At 36.7% G+C, this 10,943-nt stretch overlaps 2 protein-coding genes across 3 annotated transcripts in view; one reads left to right on the top strand and one right to left on the bottom strand.

The window, feature by feature from the left end:
- slc9a7 (solute carrier family 9, subfamily A (NHE7, cation proton antiporter 7), member 7) overlaps positions 1–1,744 on the bottom strand; it is a 45,330-nt gene extending 43,586 nt beyond the window's left edge. The window contains exon 1 of one of the 2 annotated variants that reach the window (XM_015391505.1): positions 1,065–1,744. In XM_015391505.1, coding sequence (XP_015246991.1) covers positions 1,065–1,344 — 280 coding nt within the window. In that variant the 5' untranslated portion in view covers positions 1,345–1,744. The remainder of the gene's footprint in view (positions 1–1,064) is intronic. The other variant, XM_015391506.1, reaches the window with a different exon arrangement.
- A 7,419-nt stretch (positions 1,745–9,163) lies between these two features.
- Positions 9,164–10,943, top strand: part of rp2 (retinitis pigmentosa 2 (X-linked recessive)) — a 13,637-nt gene continuing 11,857 nt past the window's right edge. Inside the window, exon 1 of the mRNA XM_015391475.1 lies at positions 9,164–9,454. Within this exon, the coding sequence (XP_015246961.1) occupies positions 9,296–9,454 (159 nt within the window). The 5' untranslated portion in view covers positions 9,164–9,295. The remainder of the gene's footprint in view (positions 9,455–10,943) is intronic.

Below are 10,943 nucleotides of genomic sequence, written 5' to 3'. Positions count from 1 at the left end.
TTTCTTTAGATAGAAAACTTTAAACCAATCTGACTGAATTGTCTCTGTAAAGTAGCTTGAGATGACATGTGCTGTGATTTGGTGCTATACTGTAAAAATAAACTGAAATTAACGTAAACTTCTCTTTGCCCATTCCTAGTGTGAAATGCATATAATATTTTTGATCTGCTAAATTATAATTTACTTACATTATTTCTATGTTGCAATCGTTTAATGGTTATCTTGGATTTGTAGAACATAGAAAATAAAATGTGGATAATATAGGGAAATATCGGCTGATGAATAAACCTTATATCAAACATTAAGGTGCCTTGAATCTATGATCCAATTCATAACACTATCATCTTTGATACAAAGGTTTGCAGGGCCCAAAAATAATATCAGTGTTTTATAAATGAAGGGGAATAAGTGTAAGACATCCTATCACCTATTCATCTAGTTTTTAAAAGTGAGGTCATGACCCATTCATGTGGTCTTGACCACAAGCTTCAAGCTGCATGTTTCTCACAGTTTTCCTTTTTGTATGAATATGCATTTCCCTGATGTTACTTTGCTACATTTCAGGCCTGTCATCATGAAGACCTTTCAAAAATGTTAAAATGTCAAGAAACATAAGTATTTACTCAGATACAAAGATTGTTTCTGAAAACCCATGGTCATGCAGACAAGGCGCAAAGCGAAACAAAGTTACTTGATGCATGCATACCTGGCATTTGACCCATTTTCATTTGCATGTCTGTAGAAACCTGTGCAGGCAGAGTAATAGCAACTCTAGCCCTGAGCTCATATCTTAAATTCAATCCTGGTGATACAGCATGCATTAAGTGCATTGAATTATGGCTGTGCAGCAGTGCTGTGGCTGACTGAGCAGCTGAGAGCATCTTCTAGAAATTAGTACAAGGAGAACCAATTACAGACTAGTTAAGTGCGTGTGCATGTTCGCTCAGACCTCTGATGCCCTTACATCTCCTCATCAGGGAGACTGAATCATGCACAGCCTGTGGGAGGCTTGTGGAGCTGAGGAGAGCCAGTGATTGTGTGCGTGCCATTTTCAGCAGCCTCACCGTAAATCATTGCCAGCCCGGTTTCGTGAAGGAAGCGAACCCGCCTGTGCTTGAAGAGCCAAATGGTGAGAATGGTGAGAGTCAGCAGCGAAATGAATGTCAGCAGATTGACGCTGTCCTGTCGGTGACTTTCCTCCGCCTCCTTCTCCGTTCCAAGTTCTTCCACCATTCCGCGCTCCTCCGCGCTGAGTCCTGCCGCCGCGTTCAGGAGGATCCAAACCAGCATCATCATCATCATCGAGCCCCGAGCCGCACAGGCTGCGTCCCGGAGAGCCTCCATGTTTTTAGGATGACACCGCTGAGAGCGCACGCAGCCCGTTTGCCATGTCACAGCTGGGAGAAGAGCGCGCGCACAGCTGAGCGCAGAGGAGACGCCGAGCAGGAGTTCAACCTTTTAAAGGAACAACAGCGCACGGAGGGGGGGTCCTCTATGTGAAGAACAGACCACCTGCACATAAAGTCATCCAGCCAGCAATCTGCAAAGCTACTGAGTCACTGCTCTGAGATTTTGATGATTGTGCAATTCGGAGGTCACTCCTCTTGAAAACAGGAAATTTTAACCGTTGCTGCACAAACGAGAAGTTGAAGCAGATATCCTGTTGGGATGATCCGGTCAGATGGGAGGGGGGGTTCAAATACTCCTTATTTATTGGTTCAGTTCATAACAACCTCCTCTTCGGAAACAGCCAGCTCTTATGGGCTTTTTAGCGGTCACGCACACACTATGAAATACGGTAGTAAAGCTGGTTCGGGCTTTTCAAAATAAAACCAAGAACATTGGTTCGTTCCCTCTGGTTCAAAATAATGGGTATATGAGAATTTGCTATTTCTTTTTATTAAGTGTTTTTCATGGTTAACTTAAGAATGCCCATGTATTTACCTAAGTTTTTTTTTTAATTGTTTTATTTCCAGTTACTGATTTCACTTCAGAGTGAAAGTACAACACCCTTAGATGCTTCTAACTAAATATCTGCAAGATCTGATGAGGAATTTCAAAATCAAAGCCTCGTGTTGTTGTTGTTTTTTTTTTTTTTTTTCTAAATTGCTGTCAGTATTGTTCAGAAAATCTGTTTCCAGTTACTGATTTCACTTCAGCTTATCTAAGGGTGTTCTACTTTCACCCTGACATGAAAACAGATTTTCTGAGCTATAATAGCAACTAAGATAAAAGGGACCAATTTTACATATTGTGAGAGCAGAGGCTTAGCCAGAACACTATAATAAGGGTTGCCAGGCAATAACCAATGTACACTGAGGGGTGGCAGAAAGGGGATAGGTGCCAGAACCTCAGGGCCAATTTACACTGTTCCAACTGGAAAATTAACCAGCAGAACTATATTTTCTAAATAAACACTAAATATACTTTCCTACAGCCTTTGCTAACAAATGTTTGCAAATATCTTAACATCCATGCTGTCTGAATTAAAGGTGTAGTGGACAAAATTCTTTCAGGTTTGAGTTCTGGTGTGAAAATCTTATTCATTGTCATTACTAACATACTTTTATAAACAATTGTTCTGCATAAAATTTGTATTTACATGTTCTTATATCTAAATTAATGGATTAAACATTCCACTTAGGAGTATTACTGCTGCCGCCGTCTGTATTAGAGGGAAGAAATGGTAGGGGTGGCCACAGGGGTGGCAAATGATTGGCTAAGGCTGGCCATGGCCACACCTAGCCCCCCACCTGTGTGAGGGGCTTTAATTTTCCACATCAGATCTTGATCATATTTGGTGAGAAGCATCCAGGGATGCCCTGCTGTCACTCTGAACTAAAATTAGTAATTGGAAGCACAGAGTTTCTTGGCAGTGTTGACAGCAACGTAGGTAGTGGCCAGTTTACACATTTTGAGAGGTTTTAATTTTGTAATTTGGCATCAGATTTTGATAATATATTGTGAGGACTATCTAAGGTTGTTCTACGTTTTCCCTAAACTGAAATCAAATTTGTTTTTGTTTTTTTGTTGTTGTTGTTTTATTTATTTATTAGCAATATTGACAGCAATTTAGCTAAAAGTAACCAATTTTACACATTTTGAGGTGCTTTGATTTTGAAATTCTACCTCAGATCTTGATTATATTTTGTGAGACATGTCTAAGAGTCTTGTACTTTTACCCTGATGTGAAATGAGTAACTGGAAAAATGTTTTTAGTTAAAATAAATGGGCATTCCAAAATAAGGTGCATTAAATTAGCCATGTAAAATAGTAACCAAAAAAAAAGAGAAATATTAAAATGATTTTCATATATCCATATTCACATGAGCTCATAAGAAACAATTTTAGACCAGAAGGAATATAAATCATAACTTATTCTAGTTTTTAAATGTTAAACTTTTCATTTTTATTTTGAAAAGCCAAAGCCCTCGTTGTTGCCATAATTCATAGTGTATGCGTGACCAATAAATATCAAGCAAGGTCTGGATTGATGGTCGTTTTCAAAAGTGGACACTGATTTGATTTCAGTTGGAAATGGAAGCATTTGGTGGAGAAATTTGCTTAAACTATTGCCCCGGATAAGCTTCACCTTGTAGATCTGATGCTGTGTCAAACATTTAAAAGTGCTGAGAGGAGATGTTTGTTAGTCGATTTTTTAAAAACACAAATATTTTTAGAAATTCTTCATGAATTCAAACTTTTTATATGACCTTCGAACTATATTTTCAGACTAAATATGACATGTTTCTATTTAGGGCTTATTCATAATCATAACATAGTTCATCGTGTAGAGTCACAATAAGCAAAAACTAATTTTTAAACAAAATATATAGATACAGACACACACATATATATATATATATATATATATATATATATATATATCTCAGAGCAATATAGTCCATATCAGGTTTGTGCAGTCTAGGCATTTGAGGTTTGAATCTGAAGTTGCTTAATTGTTGTCCAGATGCTTTCAAAAAGGATAAAATACAATTTTACTGATATTTCTTTATTTCCTTCAAAGTGGAACATATTCTTGGGGCGCAGCTGACATAACTGCTAGCGCTTGTACTCCCACCTGTCGATGATTTCCTGTGCAAAGAGCCTTATTGCTGCTATCAATGAATTTAAATTAACAAACAAAATAACCATTTTAATGTTGTTGTTGATTTTTTTATTTCTTAATAAATTCTACCACAGTTTTGGGGCTACATTTTGTTTTGATTCTTTTCCTTTAGCTCACCCTTTCCAGTGAAAAGTTAATTAAACCCTCTGCCTGAAAGATCAGTAGCTAATGGCACACATTGAAAGTGATCCAGCTATACTTTTGCAGTTTTAAGTAAAGGTTGAAACATTCAGTAGGAACCAATGAACCTCTTTTTAAATCACTGTCTGAAGCATATGGTTCTCTGGTTGTCTCCAATCCAATGTCTGCAATCTTTGACATCCCCCTTACTTCTAACTTGCCTAAAGGAATGAAGCGGGCTATAGCATTTACCACGCTTTGAGCTCGTAGGTTGATCTTACTTAACTGGAAAGATTCTCAACCCCCTTCGCATGGCCGCTGGATTCGAGAGGTGCTTTACAACCTCAAAGTAGAGAAATTGAGGTTTTCTCTTAGAGGCTCCATTAAGTTATTTCAGGCTACATGGGACCCTTTTCTTAGATATTTTGACTCTTTGAATCTTCATGACCCTGAGGATACTTGAATGTCTAACATGATGTCTACTTATCTATCTACATTTACATTCATGTCTACCCTTTTTGGTCTGTTTTTCTCTTTATACTTTTTATTTATTTATACTTTTTTTCCATTTGTTTATTTGTTTATTTATTTATTTTTTGGCCTCTGGGTGGGGTGGGCGGTCAGGGTGGATCGGGGATTGACAGAACTGTGATATTGAGATTGTATTGACACTTTGAATTTGCCCCAACAATGTCTGTCTTATGTTCAAAATGTTAAATAAACAAAGTTTAAAAAAAAAAAAGGAGAGGATTTGTATTTACTGGGACTGGTTCATGAACATCTGAGCAGTAAGTCCAGTCAGCGGGCTGCTTTACTGAGCATTTTTGACAAGTGCACCCCTAGTTCAGGAGGATGGTAATTGGACTGAATTTGGCCTATACTGTATTTGTTTTAGGTTTTTTTGTCAATAAATCAACACAGTAGAATATAGGTAAAATGCTCTCCATGTGCATACAACCACATTACCGGTAAACTGATCAAATAAAAATAACGTCAAAGTTTCAGGATGTATCTTTCAATGTCTGGGTTTTATTGAATTTGGATGCGGCCGTTACAAGAAGAGCATTACTAACCTGACTGCTCTCTATAAAAGGTAAAGTTAAGTGAAGGGATTATAATGGAATGTTCTTCAGTGGTGGGCTTTCTATTCTACGTTTCAGGGGAGAGAATCCTTTAAACTGCTGCTTACAAAGACATTTTGGACAACTTCATGTTCCCAACTGTTAGTTTTAGGAGTAAAATTCCAACTGCCACAATGAAAAGTTCATAAAGATGTTGAATAACAAATTAAGTTTGGAGAAACTTAACTTCAACCCAATATGGTTCTCAGATGGGGTAAGTAGTTTTGCTTATAGCCTTTGAAGGCACTCCAGAGGGGACTTAGGCTATTGTTGATAAATAACCTTCATGCATAAGCACTATGAAATTATTTAATTGAGATCTTTTTTTTTTAAACATTAGCAAATAAAGTCTAATTTTACAACGACTGGACTGATAATGGTACAAGCAGGATATTTCTGTGTTTGTCTAATGGGACTTTCTAGCCTGGGAGAGAAATCTTTGGAGCTGCTCCTTCCAATTTCTACCTTATATCTTAGTGATACTTCCTTCTGCAAGGACTGAAATCAAAATAGAAAGAGACAGAACCTGAAGAGCCTGATTGGAGCAGCTGCTTCAAAGAAGATGCCAAAAAATCCTCAGTCAAAGTCAAACAAGTTTCTCACAAAAATGAAAAAGCAGAAAGACTGTTCACTGAGACAATGTTGCTCTTTTCCCATTGCTGCCCTTGAAAAGGTAATAAAGCTGATTTCGAGTTTGAAAAATATAGATATTAGACCTATATTTTTGGCCCCAAAAATGTCTTATTTATGAAAAAATATATGATTCAAAAACCGGGCTGCTTTAAGTTTATAATGATTGTCTTTTAGTTATTTAATACACCAGTCTCTGCAGGGGACATCTATATGTGCTAATTAATGGTATCTGGGTAAAATTAATCCTTCATAGGAGATAAAGTTTGAGATCCAAAGTGATAAAGCACATTTTGGGAGAATTAGACCCAAGTCATCTTATCCAACAACATCAAATGCTTGATTAGGAAAATTTCTAAACAGCCTCATAAACCCAATCATAAACATTAGACATAAAGTTCCCAGATTAGTTTAAACTCCAAGAATAAAGCCTTTGTGTGAAGAATAGGACATGCATCACGTACCTCCATGTGTAAAGGAACCATCTCAATGCTTTCAGGGAATATGATGTATGAAATGTTAAAACCTGATGTTTTTTTGTTTTTATTCATGTCAGGTGCAACCTTACGTATTTAATCCACTTGTGATAATATCTCCAAATCAGAAAGACTCTGGAAAGGACCTAGTCAACAATAGGGGAAAACAAATCTAAGGTTGTGCATGTGCAGTAGAAGCCTTGCTATAGTGATGTCATTTGGATCCTTTCTTATGCAACCACTGATCTTTTAGGATGCACTGATCCTGCATCAAAAAGTGATCTTAACATAGCTGCGCTTTAGGCGGTTGTGTCAGAGGTAGGCTGAGAGGCTGCTGGGCTCCTGTCAGTGTTGCAGCTTTCCTTCCTTTGTTGCACTGAACCCTAGTGGTCATAAAGAAAAATATGTTAAATCAGTTTGGGTTTTTTTTTCAACTCCTTGCATAGTTTTGCTTTTACACTGTTTGAGATTTTGATTATAGACCAGGACAAAGTGGTTCTTAACTCTTTATAGGTACTTTTAAATTCGAAATTTCAAGCCAATAGTGTTATTGGAATCAGGACTAGATATTATTACCTTTGTAACATAAAAAAAATCTGGATATTTTGATGCCAAAAAATAATTTCAGTGTAATAACAAGAAACACCAACTTCCCCGAATATATTAAGAAAAATAACAAAAGTGCTTCTATAAGAAATTAATGAAAAGCACTCCGAGAGTGAAAGAAACACATTTTATTTGCTACAACATAACCTTAGAGGCATTAATGCTGATACTGGCCATTATATTTTTTAGTTTATAAACCTAAATATAATTGTTAACCAGGCTTATTACCTTTTTAACTTTTCAATTAGCTTTTTACCTTTTTTCTTTACTTGTTAACTTTTTTCAACTTAATTTACAGTAGGTAATATATCATTCAAGGGCTCATGTAGCAGTATCTTTGCTGAATGGCTGGATATAGATATTGTGCTTCTAGACCTCACTGAGGGATGGGGGGGGGGCTCCATTTGTAAGGAGTATGCAAGTGATCAAAAATCGTAACTTTTCCTATAAAGGGTTAACAATTAAGAGGAAAGAAAGTGATACAGACAAGTTTTATTTGAAAAACACAAATCATAGGCATATATATTTATGAGGTTTTTAAGTCCAGATAATCAAATTTGAAAATTTTTGTTCACATGCTTTCTGAACTTGCCCCATTTTGCAAAGAAGAATGGCTGAAAGTCTCTACTTCAGATCAGCACAGGGGAGAGAGGTTTAAATACAGAGTGGTGAGATTGACTCACATTTCTCAGTAAATAACGTCTTTTTGGTATATTACTATTACCAAAATAGAATACACTGTGGTTGCAATGTGAGAAAAAAAAGAAAGCCACACCTTTTTTTTTTTTTTTTTTGCAAAGTACTTTAGCCTGTTAGTCAAAATGTCCTTGGTGAATACAGAGCATGTTTAAGAACAGAGTTCCAGGTCAATCCAATTGACTGGTTTCTATTTTCATGTTTTTATTGAATTGCAATGCCACATGAGCTGCTGCTCTAAACACAAATGGTTATTGTAGGCTATTAATTAAAAAAAAAAGAACAAACAAGTATGTCACCACATATTGGAAATATATATGTGTTACTGATCACTAACCTTTAAAATATGCTATCAGGAATACAGGAAGTCTGAGTAATGATCATGGGAGTAAAAGCTGAAAACTGAATCAGCTGGTCTTTTACCGACTCACTGTCAGATAAATATTTTCCTTTAACAATAGTTATTCTCACATTTTCTTTTATAAGCAGAAAGGTTTGGGGAATTATGGCCTATTTTGTGTTAATCTGTCAAATGTCATTGTTTGTGGTTGGGTATGAGCTCAGTAAGAAGAAGGGAAGTACCAAAAAGATAGGGGGAAGCAAGGTGTGATGAGGATTACCTATTATTAGCGAAGCCTAGCGGTAAAAGTAGGACGCTAATCTAATGCGTGGTTGGTTAGATGGTTAACTGCTATTTGAGGTTTGTTGTGCATGGTTACATTTAAATTCCGTTTCGAAACATTCAGATTAGAACCGGTTTATTGTGTGCATAAGACTAAAGACGAAAATCAATAATTAATACAGTATTTTAACTACTGGTACATTATATCAACATTCAGTGTCTGTTCCACTTGTCGTTTTTATTTAGTGTTTTTTTATTTGGGACCCAAAGGGGAGTGTCTGGCTTGGAACTGGTGATGCGTTTATGGTAGTCAGTAAAACGTATATCTCCTGTTTACTAACTAATGATTCATGTTTAATTCCATTTATTTACTTTTCCAGTGTTTGAAGGTAAATATTTTGACACATAAAATGTGGTTTGAAATTGGATTTTACAAAACGTCAAAGTACAAAAAGCTCTATAGCTAATCTGGAAAACCGTTCTTATTTTGTTAATGAAAAACATTTTTGGACACGACATAAAGGCTGGATTTGTTTAGCTTACTTTGATTGTAGGTCTATTTTATTTAGTAGAGTGTTCATTTTATATACATAAATTGACAAATGCGCGTTTTGGAACGTTATTGCAGCGGAAATCAAGCTTGTACATCTTTTACGTGAACGCTTCACTCTTTTGCGTATGTGCGTCATTCTATCCAGGGCAACGATTGGCTGATGCAACCAACACCAGGTGTTCTATTGGATAGAAAACGAAGCTGCGAAACGGGAAGCTGAAAACGGGGAAGAAAAAAAAACCCTGTCAACTGTGGTGTTGTCGGTCGCGCCTTATAATTTGTCGAGGGTTTTTTTTCGGGCTGACGTGACCGTGCTGTTTGGTCGCTTCTGTAAAAGCCAAAATGGGGTGCTTCTTCTCGAAAAAATCCAAAAGAAAGTCGGCGGAAAAGGAGAACCACTCGCCGACGACAACGACTGTCGAAAGTGGAGGTAACGCGGTTCCCCTTGGCAACAACGCCGAGGAGCCGCCGAAGCAGTACAGCTGGGATAAAAGAGAAAAGGTGAGGATTGTTAAAAAAGAAAAGCAACAAAATAGTAACATAAATCAGGCGGGCTGTACTGTAGATAGTTCCTTATAAGTGTATCTATATTGTTGGTTAATTGGTGCAGCTAGCTACATATTTACTTACCTTGCTAGAAACAACAAAGTTCCTTTTTTGGTTCCGTATCAAGTTTAAGCAGCAGTTTCCCCTCACCGTGCTTAACAAATGTTACCCTGCACTAATTAAAGAGCTAGATGCATGCTTTTATAAAGCATTTCACACAAAACAACTTGTGCAGTAAATGTATGTTAAATTAACACGATTAGAGTTCAAAATGTCGCCTTCTTCTCTCTAAATGTTCCCATGTTACCAGCCTTATCTCATTATGGGATTACTACACAACATAACACAGCCTTATGTTGCCCTGCAGAGACCTCAGAGGCTTGGCAGTGGTTCAACTTCCGTTTACACTAGTGGGTTATTTAACATCTAATAAAGGGGCCGCGCTACTTAATTCATTACTTTATAACTTAGCTTCAAAGGTCTATAGGAATACTCTTCCCATTTTTAGTTTTTGTTTGGTATAATAGTTGCAGAAGAGCTGTTTCAAAATATAGTACTCCCTGAAAGGTAGTTAATTGGGGCTTTTTGATGTTATCATGTAGAGTTGAGCAATATGTAAAGGTAATGTACAGGGGTGCAAAAACAAAACAAAATGAGAACTCTTATTTGATTGGCCTTTATGCTGGAGCAGTTTGCAGCGGGTATTGGATCACAGCATGGATTTCCTGGGTTCAAATGTTGTGGTATTTCTGCATATGATGGTGTGTTTATGCAGGGCTCCTCTCTTTGTACCTCATCGTAGGGCTGAAACTAATGATTAGTTTGCAAATCGGTTAATCTTTCGATCATTTTTTTCAATTAGCAATCGGATAGCCAAAGGTTCCTTAAAGATGTCTTTTTACTAAATTAAACCAGGTGAAAACTTTTTCCACTTGAGGAGTTCTGGATAAAGCATGTTGACAAAATCTTGTTTTTTTTTTTATCTTAAATGTAAGATGTTTACAATTTTGGTATAATTGCTGCCTTAAGTGGGTTGCAGCTAATAGTATGTTTCAGAGTCTCTATACTCCATTTAATGATTAATCGATTATTAGTTGACAATCATTTCAATAATCAATTGATCACGATTAATCTGATTAATTGTTTCAGCCCTACCTCAGCGTTCTCCCATATGGCTTTTAGTCTCTCTAAATTGCCCTTTGAAGAAACCAACCACCCTGCAAGGAAAAGGCGGATATATACAGCAAAAGGATGGAAGAGTTTTTAAGCATTACCAGCAGAGGTGTCAAGTAATAAAGTACAAATACTGTACTTAAGTACACTTTTTAGGTATCTATACTTTACTCCATTACTTATTTTACATCCTACTTCTGACTTCTACTCATCATATTTTCACACAAGTATCTGTTCTTTCTATTCCTTCTATTACTGAAAACAAGCATTA

Source organism: Cyprinodon variegatus, unplaced genomic scaffold, assembly GCF_000732505.1.
Source record: "Cyprinodon variegatus isolate N-32 unplaced genomic scaffold, C_variegatus-1.0 Scaffold544, whole genome shotgun sequence".
Lineage (NCBI taxonomy): Eukaryota > Metazoa > Chordata > Actinopteri > Cyprinodontiformes > Cyprinodontidae > Cyprinodon > Cyprinodon variegatus.
The sequence above is the reverse complement of the archived record's forward strand: the minus strand, read 5'-3'. Positions and strand labels throughout refer to the sequence as shown.